The sequence below is a fragment of the Harpia harpyja genome, chromosome 1 (assembly GCF_026419915.1).
Source record: "Harpia harpyja isolate bHarHar1 chromosome 1, bHarHar1 primary haplotype, whole genome shotgun sequence".
Classification (NCBI taxonomy): Eukaryota; Metazoa; Chordata; class Aves; order Accipitriformes; family Accipitridae; genus Harpia; species Harpia harpyja.
In genome coordinates, this window is record NC_068940.1 from 93,003,850 (window position 1) to 93,028,305 (window position 24,456).

The 24,456-nt window shown below is 41.4% G+C and overlaps 1 protein-coding gene across 7 annotated transcripts in view; it reads right to left on the reverse strand.

Annotated features, from left to right (window-relative positions):
- EPC1 (enhancer of polycomb homolog 1) overlaps positions 1 to 23,298 on the reverse strand; it is a 71,025-nt gene extending 47,727 nt beyond the window's left edge. For 2 of the 7 annotated variants that reach the window (XM_052805863.1, XM_052805872.1), the window contains exon 1: positions 5,855 to 6,338. In XM_052805863.1, the coding sequence (XP_052661823.1) occupies positions 5,855 to 6,007 (153 nt within the window). In that variant the 5' untranslated portion in view covers positions 6,008 to 6,338. Of the gene's footprint in view, positions 1 to 5,854; positions 6,344 to 22,200; positions 22,305 to 23,032 lie in introns of those variants that run through there. The other 5 variants (XM_052805886.1, XR_008237924.1, XR_008237925.1 and 2 more) reach the window with 5 other exon arrangements.
- Positions 23,299 to 24,456: the final 1,158 nt, after the last annotated feature.

Consider the following 24,456-nt stretch of genomic DNA (forward strand, 5'->3'; position numbering starts at 1 on the left):
AGGTAGTGGTTATTTTGAGAGGACTTAGACATCACATACACAGTTGTTTAATTAGCACAAAATACATACTTTCATGGAAGCACACCCAGAATGCAGTTTAAGCTGGCAAGAACGTAATGAACAAAAAAAGACTATAGGACCTTTAGTGAAATTTACATATGTAATTCAAGACCATTCATACACTGACTTGCCACACCTCAGCTATACACTTCACATTTTTAAATTCATCACAGCTTAGACAGTGATATATGGGTCCCTTCTTGTACATTCCTTATCAGCTTTTTTCCTTAATAAGGTAAAAACAGCTGTTTCAGCAGCAAAAGAATCTGGGTATGGTAGCTTCCCAATGTCTCCAGCATGGATTTGGGAAGAGAAAGGCATACTTTCTGTGCAGGTATTGCTTGGAAAAGATCTATGGTAGCTGCGCTCCAGGCAGTTTTATGGAGAGGATGTGATCCTTGAGCCCACCCAAACTCTGTAAAAGTGAAATTAACCAAGTAGTGCTTTGCTAAATTAAGACACAACCCATTAGAGAATATGTTTAAAGTGTTCCGAAGCATATGAATGAACATTAGGTTATCTTCATCAGGTCTTCTATAGCATTTAGCAAATTCTGACAGGTCATGCTGATACTGGGGGGGGGGGGGGGGGGGAAGAGTTACATCTAATAATGAAATTTTACCAAATAAGCTTTTCTTAAATATCCCCAAAGCCAGGGCAGGGAAGATAACTACAACTATGGATTTAAAGAGATCAAAAGCACATTTTAAACTATTTCAACAGTTTGCTCAAACACCAGGTAACAGAATATGACAGTATTTACAGATGACAAATGCACATACAGGCTTAATTCCACCTTCTGTGCAACCTGTTACATCATAACACATATGCAAAGGAAAACAGAATTGAATGAACAGCTGTACAGCTTACAATTTCAGACTCTGGGTGCTTAATTCTTCTATCTGCTACTAGCAACACTAACTAAAATTAGAAAGCAAGCTCTATTTTTAACTCTGAACCTTAAGAGCAGAACTCCACATAGTGCATCAGTCTTGCAGAAATCTAGCAGGACAAGAAAGCTGCTACTCCAGAGTTAAGATGAGGGCAAAGGTTAACCACTGGACCATGATCTTTGTCAGAACAGGGAGCTGAGTAATACAATAAAGCAACAGGACTTCTCACCACTTGATACTCTCCCCTGCCTCAACACCAAGGACAGAGACACCAGGATTTAGAAAAGTTTACCTGATGGAAAATGTGCATCTAACCTATACAAAATTGAACATGCGCAGGACAAAAGGGAAATGCTACATCCAAAACCTTAGTATGACCATAGTAATATCAGCATTTACATCAGGATAACAAACTCACTCAAGAAAAAGCAAAACAAAACAGAACCCCTCAAACCCATGATAATTCCCATACCCAAAGGACTGTTATTAACTCTGGGATGTCATCAACATAGCCATATTTTCCTATTTAGATAATTCATTTCTCTGATGTATACTAGGGCACTTAATTAAAAGCATCTCTGCTCACACGCTAATCTTTGCTGAGGCACTGCTTCAGCCAAGAAGTTCACACTTCCTGACATCTTTAATATGCCTTGATACGAGGCGCTTCAAACACATGGCTTTGTTCTTTTTAACACTCTTAAAAAAAACCAAACATAACTATATTCACAATAATTTTCCACAAGGACAATTTTTTTAAAATTATCTACAAAGTCTCACCCCCCCCCCCCCCCAAGTTTCTATTTTTTATCTAAGAGAATATAGAGGCTGGGGATGCGGTGTGTGTCCTATCTCCTTTCCTTTCAGAAAAACACAGGGAAAACAAGGACAGTTTTCCTTGGTTTTGTTGGAGTAGAGGCTGGGGATGCGGTGTGTGTCCTATCTCCTTTCCTTTCAGAAAAACACAGGGAAAACAAGGACAGTTTTCCTTGGTTTTGTTGGAGGCCATCAAATCTAGGATGCATGTAAAGCTATGCACGCTTTCTTTCTGTAAAGTAAGTCACTGAACATGTTCAAAAAGCTTCAGTCTGTTAATTTTTCAGTAATGCACTTTGTTTATCTCAAAAAACTAAAGTTACCTCTGTTCTGCTTTTCCAGCTGTCTCCTTTCAGTCTAGAATCTGAATTTCCAGTTAAAGAAAAGCAATACCCCCTTCAAAAAACAAAACCAACAGGCCACACAAAGTACCACCTTCAAAAAAAAAATTCTTCACAAAGGATAAACAAATCCAATCCATCTACTTCTTTATTCAGGCAGCTATGAATTAAAATGGACTTGTTAACCAAATCTGCATTACTATATTATTAACAGTGGTCTGTTGTCTGGTTCTCAAAATTACAGCACTAAGGATGTGTTTTGGTCAAAACCAGGATTTTGAGATAATACAGGGCATGTTTAGTGTTGCCTAAGAAGTGTCATTACATTTTGAAGCCTTTCTTTTTTCTTTTTTAGAGATGCATATGTCTCCTGATAGTTTTTAGTTTCTTAGATTTAGCAACAGACTTGGCAACAGCCACAACGTGTTTACTCTAGGAACTTGGGAGCTAAACCAACTGTCAGAACACAGTATCAGTTGATAACTTCAAGTACCACCGTCTGTGTGCCAAAGAGCTTTTTACTATAGTCTTTTACCTCCAAACAAAACCACTAACTGAACTTACAACTTACTAAGCAGAAAGGTATACTCGTTAACAGAATTAACATCACTTTAAGGCCTTTAGTTGCCACTTCTTTTTGAAGAGTTACTCTCTCTCTCATCAATTGCATATTTTAGAACTTGGATCAGCTTAGCAAGGTTGTTTTTCCTTCAGAAGACTCATACAGAACATCATTGCTGAAATGATGTTTCCAGTTGTAATAATGAAGATGTACTATTTTCCACATTTATTCTTTGTAGGAACAGGATGGGAGAAAGATAAGATGAAAGGGAAGCAAAATAGATTGCTTTTTGTGCACCAAAACACTAATCAGTCATTTAAATATCTTGTGACTTGATGTTTAAATATTATATGTCTTTGATTGCATTTTTCCCTAGGGAAAGTTATTTAGTCAAGAGGAGAGCTCTTAATTCCAAATATGTGTTCATTTAAAATCACATTTATGCAAAACTCAAGGCAATGTTAGAATGCTATTTATAAAAATAGTTATAAATGCCTGTTCACACTAGTTGAAGCTGCCGCCCCCTCCCCTAGATTCTTATGGATGCTTTGCCATCTGTTTGTAGCGAAATGAAAATATTAGATATTATCCGTAAGTATTAAGAAAAAAATCCTCTAACATATCTTCAACTGCTATGTAACACACACAACTCCCAACTTTCCTAAATCCTGCATGGCATGCAGTTTGGGAAACAGAATGTCATAGGGCATTAAACCTGCGAGCTATGCCGTAACTTTAGTCAACTACCATGCCCTTTGTTGTCAACACCAACTGAAGAGAAAGTTTTTTGGGGCAACAAGAGGGAAGGAACGAAATTTAGCAAGTTTGCAGAAACAAGAAGGGGGAAGAGTTTAACATCAACTATTTTATGTAAGAAGATCTGAAAAGTGTTCAAGACGACACCTGTGTTTACTGATGGCAAACAAATTTCTATAGGGGGTGTGTGTTTGTGTGTGTACACATATATTTAAAACAAAGGCATGAGCAAACTTTAACTGTGGGAAGTGTTTACTCACACCTACAGCTCTGAAGTTTAACCCTCAAAGCTAGATTTAGTAAACAAAAGCATCACCTTAACCACAGAAACAAGTCTTATAATTAACGTTTAAAAATTTTCCCTTGCCCATGACTACTTTTACTTAGCTAAGACATGTATCTCTGGGTTTATGGAGGTTATATAGTTACTCCATGTAATTTTCTAGCCTGAAAACTTGTAACTGCCAGGCAAACAGTAAAAAAGAAGAAAGATAGCAAACTGGCATTTCTACATAAATACATGCATGCATGCACACTTGCTCACTTTAACTGAGAAATAAGCTCGGCATGCAAGCATCATAGCAAACATAAAATTTAAAATTCTGGTACAAGTAGAAATTAAGGGTGCTCTCTCTCTCATATTCAGAATCTACAAGTATCAATTCAGAATACATCTACTGTGTAAAAAGAAACAGGAGCATCTAAGCATAGCTACCTGCTGCTTAAATACTACTACTAAGTGGATACCATGCTAAAGTTTTGAGCACTTCCACTTCACAAATATAAGCACCACCAAAACAAAACCATAAAAAAACCCACCACCCACCAACAAGAAAGCCCCATGCTTCATAATACACATTTTAGTGGATGTTTAAAAGCAACTTATGACTTGCACAGGACTTGGAAATATTGAATTATGTTAAAATGGTAGGCAGTTACACTAGAAAAGCCTCAGAGAGCAGTTACTGAAGAGAGACCACAACATGCAAAGAGTACCACTCTCTAGAAATCATTCAGCCTGAAGACATTTCATAAAAATTCACAGAATCAGTTAACTTAGAGCAACAGTGCCACAAACAGAAGATTATATTTAAAGAATATATATGTATTTTGAGTTTTAGAGAAGTAACTCAAAATTTGCTACACCTGGAAATACAAACAGGAACTTTAGAGCCTGTCACCGTAGAAGGACAATGGAAGCCTGACAGCTAGCAAAACTCAAGACTATGAAATTGTCATGTTTGTTCTTATCGCTAAATTCCAAAACTTGTTTGCATAACCGTATTTCTACAGTTCTCCCCTATTTGCTGTGCTTAACGCACAAATGGGGAAAACTGATTATACGAAGGAAATAACTAAAGATCTGCAAACGCTGAAAGTAACAAATAGCCCACTTCAGCAGGGGTCTTCATCAACAACAGCCATTGACCGTTATACCTATCTTGGAACGTGCTGAGCGAATGATTAAGTGATCCTGAAGTTCGAAAAGGTTTAAGTTTCATTCTCCACGGAGACAGCAAACTGAGAGGAATTGGTAGACTTCTGGCCTCCAAATTCGGATTTTCTTACTTCTAATAGTATATCAGTACTGACTTTTGTACTTCCACGTAGCGAACATCACAATTATAGTTAACGCCGAGCTAAGTTCACGCCGGAGCAGCTCCGCGGCAGAACCGAGCTCCCGCCAGCTTGCGGCGCGCAGCCGAAGCCCGCGCAGCCTGGCGGCAGCCCGCCCGCCCGGAGGAGGCACGCCACCACGACACGTGCGCGGGGACGCCGGCAACGACAACAACGCGCCGGCGGCCGGCACCGGGCCCCGCTCAGCTCCCCGCACCCCTAACTCGGGTGTCGTCCCCCCCACCCCCCGAGCCCGCAGCCGGCCCGGCCGTTGCTCCCCACTCGCCCCACGAGGGCGGCCCGGGCCGGCGCGCGCTCCCGCGCCAGCCGCCACAACTTCCGAGCGCCACCCGCCGCCGAGCGCCCCCTGCGGCGGCGGCCGGCTCGGCAGCGCCACCCGGTGGGGCAGAGCGGGCACGACGGCGCCGCCGCGGCCCGTCTCCTCACCGCTGCCGCACAAGGCCCGGCCCAAGAACCAAGAGACAAAATGGCGGCCGCCCGCGGTATCACGTGACCCCCTTTGTGCCTTTCGGGGCCTGGCGAAAGGGCCGCCAGCTACCGCGGGGCGCGGGTCGGGGGGAGAGGGGGCCGTAGGAAAGCGCTGGGGGAAGGTGCGGTACGGGGCCGCCGGGCTCGGCGCCTTCCCTCCCCAGGTCCCCGTCCCCCGTCGTCGTCCCCCCCCTCCCGGCGGGCGGGGAGAGCGGGGAGAAGATGGCGGCCATTTTGTGCTTGCGCAGAGGCGAAGGTGGGGGCCCCGGGTGCGGGGGGGATGGAGGGACCCGGCCGGGGGGGGGGGGGGTCTCACGTACCGACTCCTCTTCCTTCTCCATGCCCGTGGGCATCTGCGGCACGGCCCGGTTAATGGAGGCATATTCGGCCAAGTCGGGCAGGTCCTCGCAGCGGAAGACGGGCAGCGGCTTGGACGCGTCCAGCGCCCGGGCCCGGAACGACAGTTTGCTCATGTTAGGCGGCGATGGCGGCTCCGGCTGGGGAGGGGGGGGCGACAGCAAGAGCGCTCCGAGCTGAGAGCCGGACCCCGCCGAGCGCTCTCATGGAGGGACCGGGGCTCCCCCGGCAGGGCGGGGCGCACTCCGACACGGGGCCCGGCGGCGCCGGCTGGCGCGGCTGGGCTGGGCGCTGGCTTCTCTCCTCCGCCGCTCCGGCTCCGCTCAATACGCCACGGCCAACATGGCGGACATTAAACCTCGACTGGCCGCCTCTTTCAGCCAACCCCAGCGCCACAGCCATTCCCACACTGCATCGCGCAAGGGCGCGGGCACAGCGCCGCCCGGGGGAGAGCGCGCGCAGCGCGGGCACGGGAGCGCGGGCTCGGGAGCGCGGGAGAGCTCGGAGCGGCCGGGCAGCGGGCACGGGGCACCGCTGGCGGGGGGGGGTGGGGGCGCCGCTGCTCCCCGCGGGACCCCGTCTCGCGTGCGGGGGGGTGGGGGGAAAGCCTTTCCTCAGCGTGCGGCCAGGACCGCTCCGCTCGCCCGCCTCTGAGCTGCGCCGGCCGAGGCGCGCTCCGCTCCTGCGGGGGCAAGGCGGCTCAGTCGGCCCCCGATCCCCGCGCCCCCCCGGGGGGGGGGGGGAGAAGCCTCCCCGGGGTAAAAGGAGCAGCGCCTTTCCCCGACAGCCTCCTGGCTACGGGGAACCTGGGGAAGAGAAGCGGGGGAGAGCGGGAAAATGCCGGCCCCGACCCGTCCGGCCGCTCGGGGGGCCGGCTGGGCGCCGGACCGAAGGACAGCCTGCCCCGAGCGCTGAACTTGCCCCGACCCGGGCGGGCGGCGGGGCCGCCCGGTTCCCTTCGAGCGCGGCGCCCCCCGAGCGAGGGTCGGAGCGGCGCCCGCCGGGGGACTCCGACTGCGGGGCGGCGGAGGGGCCGCCCGGGGAGGGGGCAGCGCTCCTCGCCTCAGGGCCCGGCCCGAGCCCCGCGGCGGCGGCAGCGGCCCCGGGCGTCCCGCGGCGCCTCCGGCAGCGAGGCGGCACCCCCTGACCCCGCGGCGGCACCTGCCAGCCGGGCTCGGTCCCTCTCTGCATGGCGGAACCAGGTTCGCCTTCGTGCTAAACGAAGGAGAAACACCGGCACCTCCCTGGAAAGGTGAGGAGCAGCAGCAAGAACCGGTCGCCTCCACAACAGCACTTCCAGCCTGTTTCTCCGAGGCTTTCAGAAACTTGGTCCAGTCGCGAAGTGCAGACACGTGAACTAGTTTAACCCTTGCTTGGATTCGAGTTGCCAGTTACCCGCTCAAGCGAGTTTACTGCAGGCAAAGGTTGGGACTAATTTGAGCATGACTCATTAGGTAAGCTCGTTTACATCTCAATGGTTTGATTAAATTGGTGCAGTATTCCGCTGTAAGCAACGGATAGGAAATTTAGAGTCTCGCTTGTCTCCATAATGTCTCCACATGCCGCCCCAGGTCATCCCAGCGCAGCCATAAAAATATCAAAACCCGTTTGTGTCTAGTTAAGGAACACTTCACATGCTTATGTATGTTATGTTCTTGCATTAGGTCGTAATGTAATTCTAGTTCTATAGTGGAATCACAAATCCACCTTCTTGAAGTTATGTTTGTTTTCATTAAAAAGCGTGCAAAAATTGTGTTCTGTTTGAATTTAAGTATCCTTCCACTTCTAAAGCAAAACATCGTAGTTTTGTGCTGTTACACGAAAATTACTCCTGGGAAATAGAACTTTCAGAAATAGGACATAAACTTAGCAAAATCATTAGAAAAGCCTGGTTTGCTTAGTAATTTTAAAAATCTGATCTCTCCATAAGAGAAGGAAAAGCCATTTTTTTAAATCACATCACCTCTTTAATGATGATAGCACCATCCTCAACCTTAAACAGCTCCTAGCCACGGGATGAAATATTGCTAGATGCAGTTCAGTTGTTAACAGCAGTTTCAAGCCAACTATTTGCATGTCTGACTTCCCCATAGGTCTCCCAAACTGTTTCACCTGCAAGTCATTTAGCTTCACAACCTCCCTGGGACAGGAAATTCTATCTGTATTGCAAATGGGTAATGCAGTGGAAGACAGCTGCTAGGGAGAATGAGACTTTTTTTTTTTTTTTAAGGGAAAGTTGGGGTTTTGTTTGTTTTGTTGGGTTTTTTTTTGAAAAGGAGAATGGCATGAACTAAGGAATATCATTGTATTAATTTGTATTTCAGTAGTTACATCAGAACCAAATGTTTAAAAAAATGCATATAGCTTTTTATGCTAGTTTTAAAGCTTAAAGCACATACTCGCTAGGAACAGTAATCCTAAAGTAATCCTAAAGTAAATTGCACATAAGACATCTACAGAGTTTTCCACAAATACTGAATAATTTAGTTTATCCAACTAGCAGACAGATAAGGTGATGACAAAAAAAAAAAAGCAATACGCTATCATAGATTGGCTTTGACCTAAAACACTAAATGAAAATGAAATACCTGGCAGCTAAGCAAAAAATAAGGCCATTAAATATAACTCCCCACTTCTACTGATGAAAGAAAACCAATACATAATGAAAAGCAAAGTATAGAAAATATCCAGAACTATAAAGAAAGAATATTCAAGTTTAAACTTATCCCTAACTGACCTTTGAATTTCTAACCCTACCACAGGGTTGAGAAAAGTGCAGAACAAGCAGAATGGACAATAGCATTTGGATACAAACAGGACAGTATGCATTAAGAAAGAGGTTTGGCCTGAAACTCTTGGACTCATCAGCTTTTAATGTTTTGCCAATAAAATAGATTGCATTTAACTATTTTGTAGCAGAAGTTGATTAGTCCTCAAAATTGCCTAAATTAATTTGCTAGTAAGATGAAAAGTGATATTTGAAAACAATGCAACATCAGCCCTAATTTTTGTTCTGTAAAGGTGGTAACAGGAAAAAGTATAGAACATGAACAGACTGATGTTTCTATTTTACCTTCCTTTCAGTTAGGATATGCAGATACATTTTAAGTTTTACCATTTTGTAGCATTTACCAAAATGCTAACATTACATTTGTAGACATCAGTGCTGCACTATGACAGTAGTTAATGTTAAATTGGTATGTTTTGCAATATGACCAAAATACTCTTTGCCAGCTCTCAGTAAAAGATCAGTAAGTGTAAACTCATTTCTTGTACCAAAGTGCTATGTGTCCATTTTAAAAACTGAAATTTAATGAACTGTAAGGTAACTGAAATATAACGAATACGGCATTTTGAACTGCTGCTGTTTTTTTTTTTTTTGTATGAACCACTGAAATTAGATCTTTAACACTGGAGGCATTTCTTTAAGGCTTCATCTTTTTATGATCTCTTCTTTCTTAAGAAATATTTAATTAAAAGAAGAAGCTTTACTAAAATGAAAGAACTTGGTACATCAGCTATGTAGGTGGTAAATATAACCATTTCAATATACATTCAAAAGTACTAAATTCAGACTGAGCGTTAAGGGTGAAGATCCAACAACTTGATCCATACAGCTACAGAAAGGGGTCTCCTGTCGTATCATGTAACTCAGGTTTGTGAAGCCCAAAAACATAACTTGCTATTTTGGTTTGCAGCTTCTATGTACCATTTGACAAGTTTTTACACATTTTAGTATTTACTTAATTTTGTGGCTTAAAACCTCTCCGAGTTAAAGAAAGACTTTCAGTAGTTTCTTTAAGCATGAGTTGTAGACTTCTGAACATGGGTTTAATATTGTCTCCCATTCTAAGAGCAATCATTGGTTCTAGTCAAAAAATACCTATATGCATAAAGGGCATATAGGTTAAACTGTGTGTCATTTTTGGTGCTTTCTGGAATCAAGCAACTCTATATTTTAAGGATATAAAATTCTAGGAGACAGTTGTTCAACTTCTAAAAACCCTTTTTTAAATATTCTTTTTTTTTTTTAATATTAGGAGTTTACCTCCAATTAAGTAGATTATATAAAGGGAAGTATAAAATAAAAAGAGCTAAAGATTGAAACAAAGTATAATACAAAGGCTGGTATTGCATATATGAGTTTTCTATTGTTCTACTTTTAAGGAAAGCCTGTTTATTTGAGAAAATAAATATCCACAGCAATACATAGTATTAACAGTGAACATTTGATGTCATTCCACTCTCCAGCCTCATTGGAAGAGGGGGTTTTGTTTGGTTTTGGTTTTTTAAGCTTTATTCCTTCCTTCCCCTCCCCCCCCAAAATAATGATACACTGAAATCCAGAGTCAAACTAGGGTTACAAACCACATACATTTGTCTCCTTACATACATTCATTTTCTCTAGCCATACTTTTCTTGTACCTACTTAAAACTGTAGCAGACAACAACTAAAAGTAGAACACGGTAAAGGTAGGACATGTTTCTTATTTGCCAACCATTTAAAAATATTTCTTACGTACAGAAGATAATATAGTATTTTCATAAACTAAGGAATATGCCGAGTACACTGAACTATACGCTAACTTGCATATCCATAACTATTTGCAATTTTTGATTTTTCTCACTCTGGGACTACTTTACACCCTGCTTCTACTATTGTAGAGCTCACTAAGTCATCATTTATTTATACAGCAATTTTGTTGACCTGTTTTTTGCCTTTTATCTCCATAAATGCTGACTACTCTGAACTGATAAAAAGTATCATTGGTCATCTTTTTCCCCACTTTCAATAATCAAGCATTAAGAAATGACACATTATGAAGTTACCATACTTGGGGTTCTTTCCAGAATTAATTACCCTTAGGGGTATTTGGAAAGATATAGGTGGCTCTTTTGTTCTGTAGTAAGTTATTATGGATTCTGTATGTATATTCCTGTTTTACATTTGCTAGTGATGCTTCTGTTCAAATTTTCTTCTCAGCTATCTTTTTTTGTAATGTTTTATAACACTACAGATAGCTATATTGTTTTAAATCATGAGCTACCTGGAGTTTTGATTAAAGCGAGATAAATGTAGGCAAATATGACACTAGAGGTTCTTCATTATTTTATAAAGTGTCAAATTACAGTAGTAAGTAGATGCATACAGAAATTATCTTAACAGCATGAAGATTTCAACCATAAATGAACTGATGTAATTCATAGTGAATTTCACCTTATTTGCTGGTGTCAGCTGTCTGTTTTAAAAGAGATAACGGAACCATCAAATATATTTAAAGAGTTCAGACACCATATTACAAAACTGGTGTAGAACAACTTTGTGATAACTTCTGCCTTTTTTTTTTTTTAAATATAATTTAGTGTTTCATAGCTTTGGTATCTCAAAGAATGGTATGATATATTCACTTAGCTATTTTAGGTGTTCATGGTTGAGATGCAATAGGTACAAAGCTTGTTTGAAGTTCTTTCTGAAGCATAATTTGAGTAGTGACCAAATAAATGGCTTCCTCAATTCTTGTCTCAATGAGGGGAAAGTAATCTGTCTTTTATATACATATGAATTTTTGTTTCTGTAGTGAACAGGTAGGTAGGTATATGTACTGCATGGCCAAATCTTCTAGTTACCTTTTATTTTTGTAAGCACTTCCAGTTTACACTGCAGAATACCAAATAGAGATGAAAAGGTATAATACTGCATTTAATCTCCTATTTCTGTTACCATTCAACAGAATGTAAGTAAACATAATCCTTTAGATTCCAAAGATGACTAAAAAATTTTTAATTTGGAGATATAAACAAGAGGTAAAACAAGAAGCTTGGAAATGTTAAATATGAGTATGTGATTTTTCCACTATAAAACCAATGATTGCTATTCTCATGAGCAGTATCTTACTAGAAATGACAAGAAAAGCAGCATTACAAAACTAGTTGTGTCATTACCATTCAGAACAGAAACACAGAAATTGGCTTTCCTGAAAAAAAATCTGAAGTTTTAACACTTTGTTGCAAGTGGCCGTACTTAAAACTGGATAAGGCATTACCATGTAATCAATGGGTTTCACATTTTAAAACTACATGCAGGAAATCACAAGACAACGTTATTTTGCATTAGGTAATGCTAACAAAAACAAGATAGGCTGAAATGAACAATAGTTCTGTCATTTCTCAGGCTCTCCTGAGAGACTATCACTGTAATGTGTTGCCTTTGTTAACAATACCGGTTTAAGATACTGCGGTCCCGCTTTCTGCCCTGCTGTTCATTCTCTCTCATTTGTATCAGCACCACTGCTTGGGAAGCCGCACTGAGTACCAAGTAGGAATCCGATCAGATACTTTAACAACTCAGCAAAAAAACCCAACTACATAAATCAGAAGAAAAGATCCATGTTAGAAGTTATATTCCCCCACTAGCTACAGTTTACTGCCACTGCCTCTTCTTCGGATGATCCAGTTTGTGAAGGCTACAGAATACAGTAGTCTGGAATGATAAAACCTGTGCAAAAAGGATTTGAAAATTATAAAACTGTATATGCAATTTAATACACACTCAAAACAGTAACACACTGTCATATGCTATATTTGAAAACCTTTGCCTACAAGACTAGTGTCTGAACTAGTCTATAAATGAAGGATTTCTTATTTTCTTTCAGACTAATTACATATCACTATGTATGGGCGGGGTTTCACAGTTTCAAGTACATATATAACAGGCAACATTTTTCCACATGAGTGAAAGGAGTTAGGTGCCAATTTAATGGTGTAATCTTATTTGGGGAATGTGTTGTCAGCCATACCTATTTAAAAGTAGAGTCCAGCATCCTCAGGGAAACTAAGCTGAACCTGAAAGGTGTTATGCCACTGAGCTATATCCAAAAGAGAAGAAAAAGCCACTAGCCAGCAATTCTCTTCCTGAGAAGAAACAAAGCTAAGAAAGGAGCAGCAAAAGCTATTATCACATTTCTACTTTTGCAACTATAGCTATGCTCTTCAGGATGGTGGAGGCAGTTGCCTCCATAGGAGGAGCAGAGAGACTGTGAGAGGAACTAATGATTTAGGATTATTATCACAGACTCAACATTTGTCCCAACATCACCTGTACAGATAGAACCCATTTTAACATTCTCTTGCCTAAAATGAATCTGAAAGCACAAAGGGTTTGTGGGAGTTTTTTAGTGGTGTCAGAAAGGAATTAGCTTCCTTTATATGGCTTGTTCAGGAGACTTAAGTTTTTATGTGTGTAGGGAAAACACGTAATAGTGGAAGCAGTTATTCTGTTAGATATAGCAGTGGTAAAAAGACAAAAACTACGCTGAGACTCTTCTGTATTGAAAGATAACTTCCCCCATTTAAGTTTTAATGGATTCAGAATAGAATTGTAAGGGTTAAAAGATAAGTGATTTATGAGTTTCTCCTTTACTCTTTCATTCCATAATATGTATTCCCTCCAAAATATTATGCTAGGCACACCTTGAATTCTTGCTTTAGTCATCTTCTCCAGCAACTTATTTCATAAAATAGTTTTTTAGGATTATGTAGTAAGACAGACAAAGTTTTTAAATGTAACCTGTTTGCAAAGTTGTTTTTTTTTTTTTTTAAAAAAAGGAGGAAAAAAAAAATAAAAAAGTGTCTGACTTTATGCTCCGGGTTTTTTTTAAAAACCTTTAATCCAAAAAATTTTGTATTCTGAAATACAAAACAATAATAATATTAAAATCACAATTTATTCTTCTTTCATGCTAATTACTCTAAAACATTATGGTAAATAAAATCTGAGCTGGGCAGACAGGCTAGCCACCTCTTAATTAGGCATGGACTTCTGCAAACATTGGTTTATAACGCATGAATAATTTCTGAGTCAAGTGAAGTTAGTCACATGATCATGTATTTCCACTAGAAGAGCTAACAGAAGGGAAAAAAAACGCCAAAACAAACCAAAAAAGCAAATAAAACCGCCCAAACCAACCAAATACAAAAGCCCCACCTTCTTTTGCCAACACAACTGCTAATTCTTTAATCAAAGAGCTAAGTATAGATTACTTTGATACTCTGCATAGGATAAGGTGAAAGGCTAAAAGTGTAAAACAGAAGTAGAGAAATTATGGTTGTACATAGGTCTGATGGTAGGCACAGTGTTGCACACTGTCCTGAATCCTTCAATTGACCATTAAGTTAAAAACAAACCAAAAAAAACCCCACCACGAACACACACCCACCCCACACCACTACATGAAGCTTAGGCTGCCACAGTGTTCACACACCAACCCAGGATAAAGGGAGTATACCGGGGACAAGCTACATTGCTTTGCGTAACTTTACTACTACACTGTTAATTGCGTGGCTCTATGTATGTGCAAATGTGTAACAAATTCAATCCAGGCAAACTCATATGGTCTAACTTTTTGTTTTTAAAATAAATAATTTACTTTAATACCTTACACTCCTAAGATAGGATTTCTATCTCGCAAGTCAATCTATGAAAATTGTTTCAAGTGCTTGAGAGCTTCTGGATAGTACGATCAAGTATTTGCAGAACTTCAGAATTACATTGCTGATGTTAAATGATGTGAAGTTATAGTCTGATATCTACTCTATCATGTCAAATGCTTTAAATTGCAGTTCCTGAATCAGAATGAAAGTAGTGTATCTGCTTGCTTCAGACAATTCAGGAAAACATTGATTTATACCTAGATAAGAATTAGCTAGGCTTCAGAAGTCTTTTGGTGCAGGAAAGTATACTTGCATCTTGGAATGAAGAGGCATTTCCTAATGCGTATGTTTAGATTGGAGTGGAGGTGGGGGGTGGCCAAGCTTTTTTTTTTTTTTTTTTTTTAAATGTTAGTAGGATCTGCCTACATACCTACAGTATGACTAAAACCTCATTAATTCCAGATCAAATTAATAGGATTGTGTTATTAAGTACCTAATACAGGTTATACCATCTTTACTTAAGATAAATACATTTCTCCAAAGAAAGGAAAAACCCCACAGATAACTCAGCTTTTGGATTTCAAAAGTCTGATGTTATTAATTTGCAAGAACACAAAAATTCTTTCAACCTCAGATGTGGATTCCTTTATACTACACACTGTAGTTTGATTTAAACTTTTAAATTAAGGATGAGACAGCATTATAAAGATATTGTTTGTCTTCTGGGATACAAACTATAGTCACAATCATATTTATAATTAAACATTTATATACTCACTTCAGAAAGCTCAAATTAATAACACTGTATTAGTGAAAAAAGCTATGTTTTAATATCTATACCCAGCAGAGGAGGCTAGATCTGAATACAAAACTGATCTGATAAGACTGTTTTTTTATATATATATCTTTACATGATAGCATCAGAGGCATAAAAATGGAAAACTCTGATAGGGTTAACCTGGAGAAAATAGATTTTCAGAGGTTTTTTTAACATTTAGAGAATGCAAAAAAAACTCATGGGAGTTGGGCGAATGTTGAGAGGGGAAGTGTTTTGCTTTAGATGGAAATATGAAGTTGCCCTGAGAAGAAAGATAGAGAAATAATATTCGATTATTTTCTCTATGTTGCTAATGTAGGTGGGCTCAGAAAACTGAAGCTCATGTGGTATCATTGGCGTTTTCTTCTCCCCCCCGCCCAGTGAAAACCCTAAGTCTGCTCTAAGGGCAACCTGAGAAACACAACCAAGTGAAAAGTAGTTTTCTCAAATCATTTAGAGTCCAAGCAGTTAAGGCTTTCACCCCCTCACCAATACAGACACTCCATTCTCTTTCTCTTATTAAATAATGTGTTAGTTTTACAGTTGTTTGACACTCTGTTGATCTGTCCAACAGAAGACGGCAGACCACTGTCATTAACACAGGGGCCTGTGCATGAGCCAGGTACTGGTCACAAGTGCCAAGTCTGCTGAACTTCATCTGATTTGTAAGCAACTAAAGAAGGGTGTTAGCACAAGTGGACATGACCTAATTAAAAAAAAAAAGGTGGGGGGTGGGGGAAGAGCATAGAAGATAGGAAGGAAAACAGTTTCTTACATTAAAGTTGCTCATCTGAAAGTCTGCTTGACTAGAGCATCCAAGTCCCACAGAGTCCTGTGATACCCAATTTTTAGCTTGGAAATTGATTCAGAGTTAACAAAAGAAATCAGAATACTTTCTTACTGAATCTTTGTTCGTTATGTGATTATAAATGGATATGGGCCAAACAGAATGTGTGTATGCAGAGTCATCAGATACAAGTTTTTTTCCATCTGTTATACAGCATGGCTTCTCCTTAAAAGATGCTGGTTGTGGCACTTTTCTTGAATTGTGAATACACGATCGCATTGTCTAAAGGCATCAAGATATTCTGTCTTGTATGGATAAACCCATCAGAAATAACATAACTGCTCTGCATCATAACATTTGAAATTAAATTTTGAATTTTCTTAAGAAAAAACTCTCTGAACAAATTCAGCCAGGTAACATGCCCTATCTAAAAGCTGTCAGGTAAAAGGACCCTCTGAAGAAATTATCCTTCTAGTCATCAGGTTATGGCAGCACCAAAATTCCTAGTAAATGGATACAGGACCTAAGGAATGCCTATAATGCTGGAGGGCCCAGATCCAAGTCACCTAGTTTTTTAGCCTGTTTGAACAAACATGGAAGACTCTCTCTTATTTGTGTTAATGAATATTCAAGATGCACACACCTGTGAGGCCAGGCAGGTCTTGCTTCCGTTTAGCAAGTTTCTTAAAGCTCTGAAGGGGTGCGAGGATTAAGACCTAACTTTTCATTACCTAAATCATGCACAAGTCAGTATAAGCAAACACCGGGGCATGGGATTTATCTGTTTGAGGACATTCACATCCAGGCTAGTTGTACTAGGCAGATGGAGATCTGGTCAGGATACTCAGTGAAGTTTAAAATTTGGTTCATATTGCAGCAGAAATCCAAAATTTGGGGGTTTTTTTGTTGGGGTCTTTTTGTTGTTTGACCTGTTTCTTTTCAATGACTAGGATTACAGATTTAACAATATCCATCTAAAGTCAGGTGAAGTAAACACTTAATGTACAACTTGCAAGACAGTGATTCCAATTTACTCAGAAACATAGCTTACTTATCTATTGAGGCATGAGTTAACACCACCTTACACACTCATTACCTAGATATCTAACCATACACTTGTAAAAAAAAAATCGAAATCAAAATGTAACCTGACAAAAAGACGACTGCTCTAGGAGGAACAAGTCCTTGGTTCTGCTCGCTGTTCCTAGGGCTTCCTACATTTCACATTTAAACATTATTGAGTAAAATCCATGAAGCAACCCTGGGAGCAGGGATGAGATCCAGCCCACCTCTCTCCCTCTTCCTCGGGGAATTCCAGTGCTCAACACATTGTAAAATCTAACTCCTCCTTTTCCCTTTTCCCAGCAAAAGTGATCCAGAACATCTTCAACAACAGAAAATGGAGAGTCAGCATCCCACCATTTGAAAGCATTTGCTCCAGGTTTGAATTTCCACAGACTGCAGAAGGCCCAGCATTTAGAGCTCTTGCTATTTTTACTGGTGCTCAAACCAACAGACATTGGCATCCGTAAATACTGTTTTCTATTGTATGGTATTGTATGCCTCTGAGCAACTTTCTATTTACCCTCTGGGACCTCCATAACAGCATCTCAACTCCTTGCACAACTAGTGAAGACTAGTACTCACATGTTATTTGGCAGTTCCCTTCTCCCTCTGTTGTTTATACAGGTGGATAAGCAGAAAGAATAATTTTTCGTAAATGTACTTACTTTTTAAGCACTGCAATGCCTACTTTAAGGGTCAAATTCTGACCACCATTTTTAGGCTCTAGCTATTATCAGTAGGGAATTTATGAACAAAACTTCCTATTAAGGAAATCTGGGTGTTATCTTGCTCCTGGGGCCAAAGGACAGTCCAGTAGTAACAAGATATACTGGAAACATGACTTAGCTAAGCATCTAAAGAAGCCCACGGAAGCTGAAGCCACTGGTATGCGGTCATATGTGTCCAAGGCATACTTTGTTACTCACAACAGCAAGTCAGAGCAATTCTGTTTCAAAGGACTGGTAATTCCACACCCCACACATTTATAATCTAGGATTGTCTCAAAGATTTGGACCTCTTCACTACAACATGAATTAACTTCTTGAGCTATTTGATAGAAGAGGAAAAATATGAAGAATGCTAAAAGGTGGAAGGATGCGCTAGCGATGCCAGTTTCTTCTGGCATATAGGACGTAGAGCAGATTATTTCATAACACTGAAAAGCCATGCAAATACCAGTCTGGAAGAGGTGTGGAGGGACCCAGCTTTCTAGAAGATGAGAGTCTGAAGCAAGCAAGAAATATATCATCCTGTTCACAGCTGGGAAACAGGAGACCCTTGAAGCAAGTTTTTAAAAAATTATTCATTGCCATAACTTGATGCTGACATGTATGATGTGGAGTAGTACAGATAGCAAAGGCATGAAATAAGAAAGGTGAGAAACAAGACTATGTCACAAGGTTTGGAACATAAAGCTACCTTCCCCCCCCACCCCGAAACCTTGTTGAGTGTTGAATCAAGGAAACAATGAATAGTTTAGAACACACAAAAGAGAACAGCCATGAGCCCCAGCCACCAAGGTATGTTATCACCGTAGGAAAATAGAGAACACAGTGATGTAAGAGTCAATGAAGCAGGAGTTATGGCTTTTACTTGAACCGAGTCCCAATGTTCTTTTATACCACTAGCACACATCTGGGGAACTGTCTTCACATTATTATTGGCTAACTTTGGAAGCTGGTTAAATCTGCCTGGGATCTACACATCTGTACTTCTATGACAATTTTAGACAGCAGCCATCTTTACCCCATGCCTCCTACTTGAGTATGTAATACTAGTAATGTTGGTAGGACAATGTCATGAAGGCACACAGAACAATTTGGTCACTCGGCATGAGTTAAGATCTTGGAAAAGATTATTTGATTTACAGTAGGATGCTATACTTCGAATAGTTTTAAGCCAGAATAGCCAAATATCTTTGAAAGGTGTATGGAGTCTATATAGAGTTTCTAGGTAAAGGGGAAACTGTATTAGGAGAAAAATATATTAGTTTTGCCATCTTAGAAAGGGAGGGATGTATAAGGGACAAAATTAAGAAACCCACCAAGAAAAAAAAAAAACAAACCCTTATGTTTTAGATCCTGGTATTCCACAGACAGGCTTTTCAGAAGGAGCAGGGTGGGGAAAACAATTAAGACACAGCCACCCCTCAGTAATGACGCTTCCAGCATTTCTGCAGAAGATGCTGGAGGTAAATTAGTTGCTCTTTAGCTTTGGGAGGATGCTAAATCTTAGTCAATTCTTATTCCTTATTGGCAATACATCTGCTGGGAATTATTTCTTGTTCAACAATGGCTCAACAAGGAAGCAGGAGAGAAGTGAGGAAACTGCTGAATTGCAAAACATCAGCACTTCACTCCTCTCGCCTTATGACTTCTTGGTAGGAGTGAGAACAGGCACTTTCATCAGATGCAGCATCAAAGTTGCAAAACCATAACCAATGTTTAAGAGCAGCCCCAAGTGAGTGGGAGAAAGAAGAGCAAGTGTGAAGCAAGTTTCTATTCAGCATTCATGTTCTTGCTGACTTCACTGAGCTCCTCTGAGCAGCAAGATCACTAGCAATCAGTTCATTCCTGGCCTGTGTGCACAGGCTGCAGTCACAAGAAATCATTACTTTCATAGTCCAGGATGACAAGAAGAGCAGAAGCATGAAATTACCTTCAGCAGTTTATCATTTGCTCAGTACTGTTGTCCTTGGATGAGCAAACTGAACATTGGTCTACATGATGTAAAGAAGAAAATGAAAGTTGTATCAGAATTGGTCAGATGTAAATAACCCAGTGATTCTCTAAGATTTATAATTACTGTAATAGATTCAACAACAATTGGCTCTACTTCCATTGGCATAACCCAAAATGCCAACCTTGTGACCTAATGATCAGGTCTCGGAAGAGATCCAAGATCCATGCTTTCTAAGAGGGTCCATATCTTGATACTTGTCCTCAAGACCCAGTTGTACCAGGACACCGAAGATGTAATGGTCATATTGTACTGTCATAGGCCAACAGGACTCTATGCTGCAGCCAAGACTTCATGAAAGCAGATCTTGTCTGACAGAGGAGAGATGAAAAAAAGCTGACTGCTCTCTTGGATGTAGATGTCTCTTACTGGAAGAAGGTTACAAGATATATTTACCTAAGACAGAAGTAAATTTCACCTTCCTTTTAAAAAAAAAAAAAAAAAAAAAGAAAAAGATCTCATGGCAGAGATCTACCTGAAGTTGTGTATCAGTTTCCATAAACCTAAATAATTTACTGAGCAAACTTCCTTTAAAAACAAAATCTAAATGCATTTTTGAAGATTCAAATGCTCATGAGAAGTTTACAGACTGTTTCAAACTGTCTAGTATTTGTCAAATTTATTCTTTGAAAATAATGAAGACATTGAAACGTAAAATAGATGCAAAGGTCTCTCAAATCGTCAGCTTCATATCACTCCAAAATAGTAGGCACATGGATTCCTTAAAAATGTGTGAAATTTAATGTTAAACTTACTCCTGAACCTGTTGAGTTTTCTAATATATGCTCTGATCATAGGCTTGACTATGTCTTCCCACCCATCATCTTAGAACATTAATCACTTCTGTTTTCTTAAACACCTAATATGGATGTTAGCAGAAAGCCTTCTAAAACATTTGCACGTAGAACCGAGGTTATCTGTAGGTTGTAACAAAAGAAAACAAACACACACTAATATATATTTATAAATACATGTAAAATGCATGCTCCACTTAGCAACAGGAAAGAAAAAACCCACCCACCTCAGGTGAATCCTGTAACAATCCGAAGGATTAGGTTAGGTTTTCCCTTCTTTACAATCCTACCTTCATACACAATCCAAACTCCTATGGACCTCAGCAAGAAATTTGCATATGCAAGCACACAAGCAAAAGGAACCTTATGGTTTACTAACCAGTGGTGAATATAACCTTTAACTTCACAACAAGCAAACAATGGACTAGTTGCACAATAAATGTCCACCAAAGCCTTCCATATTGTATGCAAAAATAATTTTAAAACCTTTCATCCGCAGCCACTGTAAAATCATTTTGGGGGTGGGGCCGAAAATCTCATTACTGAAGATAACTGGTCTCTAGGTACAGGATTGGGGGGGGGGAAATCTGCTTCATTACACAAACCAGCGAAAGGGTGAGGTCATGCCTGTTCCGGGCCATAGTTCATGCAACACTACAGTTTTTCAGAGGTACAATTTAATTGTCTTTCTAACTAATCTGCGATTACTTTTGATACAGAGAAAAGGAAAAGATACAATAGATCAAACCGTGCCCCACCTTTCTCTCCCCCCCCCCCCCCGCCGGCCCCCTCCCCCTTCAGAGCCAGGGACACAAATTGTTTCGGAGCCCCACAGCGCCACCAACACAGCCCAATGCAAAACAAAAAAGATCTCCCACCGTGTGAAAAAAAAAAAATGCGCCTAGAAAAATGCCAAAAATTACAAAATGTCTCCCAAATGTACCTTCTTGGAGGAAAAAGAACAAACCAACCACCCACCCCTCTCCCCCCTCAGAAAAACCCCCAGACATCTAGATGAAGTGTGGTGAAATAAGAACATTTATATAACTAATGCTTTAAGCTAATTGCCACAAGAGCGCTAATTTGCAAATAAAAAGGTCACTGTTTAGTAAGAGACATAACTTAATATAAAGCCTGTTATGTCAATCTCCACCTTCACCATACCAAGGGCAGTTTTCCCCCGTACTTTAGACCAAAGTAATCCATCAAGAGCCATCACAAATGGCATTGTAAACTCTTTTAGCCACGACCAGACCTTGTAGCAGCAACACAATATGCTTCTTCACATACTAGAGCTGCATTATATTTATAAAGACAGTCACATACTTGGTCCTGGCTCCGTTTATTACTCGGTAAAGAACCCCCCCCCCAAACAAAAAGCCAGAACCAAAAAAACCCCAAGTCAATCTGGAAAATAACCGAGTTCTTATACTCTTCAATTGAACTTAAATTGCTGTTAAGCTTCGCGTGTATGAAATTTTAAAGAGGAAACAAAACTGACTTCAGCAATTGTCGATATTAAGGAGAGACATCGTTGGGTGGGATACACATGAGATCAAAGCTAAGAAAAATACAAGGCTACGTTTTGTTCATCCACACAAGGAAACCCCTCCACAGCACCAACACACGCCAAAAACCGCAGCAACGAATATTTTTGGTGAAAACCACAAAACTTACCTTCGGAGAAGGCAGTCCTTGCAAAACGGCTGCAACAATATGGACCGCATATTCGCTCTCCTACAACCAGCCACCTCCATGCTGCAAAGGGCTCCCCGAACATCCTTAAAATATTTCGCAAATACAAAAAGTGAGACTTTTCTTTCTTTTTTTTTTTTTTTTCCTTCTCTCTCTTTCCCCCGCCCCCCCGCTCCCCGTCACCCTCGCCGGGTGAGGAAGGAGGCGGCTTCCCCGAGGGTCTGCGGGCGATGCCGGCGGGCGGCCGGGAGCCGGGGCGGGGGAGCCCGGCGCCGCCGGGGTCACAACTTTGCCAGGGCCGGCGGCGGCTGGATGGGCTCCGCGGGCAGCGGCCCCCCCGCCCCTCGGCGCTCCCCCCCCGCCGCCGCCGCCTGGAAAAATGCAGTGTGCCATTTTACACCCGCCTTTGAAACACACAGGACCAAAGTCTAGCGCTGGTTTTCGGTGACACTGCAAAACTACGGCTCGCTCCGCGCAACCCCCCCGCCCCATCCCTCCCTTCAACGAGAGCAGCCGCCTCTTGCGAATTAATAAAGACGGACAGCTGGAGAAAATCATTCCGAGACTTTGGCGTTTTCCCGGCTCCCCCCTCCCGACCCCGGAGCAAGTTTCTGCCGACAAGCGCATCCATCCCTCGGCCTCTCCCCGCGGCGCCGGGCGGCCCCGCAGCCAGCACCCCGGCCCCGCCGTCGTTAGCAACCTCGCAGCATCTAAAAAAGCCAGTCATGCCTGAAACAAAATCCACGATTCCTGGAAAGTGGGGAGGCTCGAATCCCCGCAAATGCTCCCTTTACTTACAAATATAAATACCTACCTTATGAAAGAACTAAATTAACACTAAATTCAACAGATACATCCGTTACGGCAGGAATAGTTTTTCCATAAATACTGTTTTAAAAACCCCTCCTTATACTGACTGACAGAATTCTACCATGCTGCCCACAAACAAAATGGCTGTGGCACCGAGTTTTTTGGTTCCTCCCACTGTGCCTCCCCCTGGCCTCCAGGAAGTGGTAGAAATCCAAAATAAAATCCGCACGAAAAGTAACAATGCATCGGCTAAACTCCGTAGGGCACCGCCAGACATCGCGGGTAGTAACGCAGATTTACCAACGTTGCACTTTCGCGAGGATTTTTATTGTTTTTAAAAGGGCATCAAGCACTGGGAATTTACATCACTGTGTAATTTGAACTTCCTGCTTTACATATTTATAAGGTCTTTCACCTATCTTGGCAGGCTTTCAAATTAAGTGGGTTGGGAAATTTGATGCTGTGGCTCTAGTTTGGGCGCTGAGTCAGGTAGTCCCTCTGTAGCTCCGCCGGGAAAAGACGGGCAAATTCTAACGCTTTCGGTGTTCGGTGCGAGATAAAATGACCCCCCTAACATATTACGGTCTCGTAAGTGAGCGTGTGGGCGCCGAGAAGACACTGGAAGGAGGATTCTCAGCGGTAACTGAAACTTAGGCCTCTCGCACAGAAATACACGTTTTGTAACATTCATCTTTCTGCGTTTGTGGTTCACAGTAGTCTGCCTGAATTACGATCTCTGTGGAAATAATCGCGGATTTTCTCTCGTTATGACCCTGTGTAGAGTTGCAGCCCTTTAACTTTTTTGAGATTCCTCTTGAAATGAAAATAAATAGGAAAATATGGCATATTTAAATTAGAGATGATCATAAAAATGTCAATATGTGGTCCTCTATCTGAGCCACCGATCTTGCCAGGCAGTAGCATAGCTCCTCTCGCACGCTGCCTCCTGGGCTCTGTAGGGCCTGATTCATTTCCCGTGAGAGTCCTTTTACTGCCTTTAGTAGGAGTTACAATGGAGACAGGCTGTCAGACCTGCTGAGCCTGATCCAGCGCTGTATTAAAAGACTTGAATTAATATTCCCATCCACTACCATTCTAAACCTTTTTCAGAAGCACTGAAAAAACAGCAAAATTGGTAATTTTTTTTTTCCCCTGAACCACCTCATATTTCTAGGTCTCAGATTTAAAAAAAAAATACCTGCAAAGAACTTGGAGCAAATTTTGCCATTATTATTATTTATTTGTATTATCATGCTATCTAGCAGCCTTAATCCTGGACTATGATTACGATGATATACCATATAGAAATATAGGACAAAAAGATAATTCCTGCCCTGAAGAGCTCAAAAGTGTAAGACAAAAGACAGCAGATGGCTACAGACAGATGAGGGAAACAATGAGACTGTATTGATCAACCGGGAAGGCACA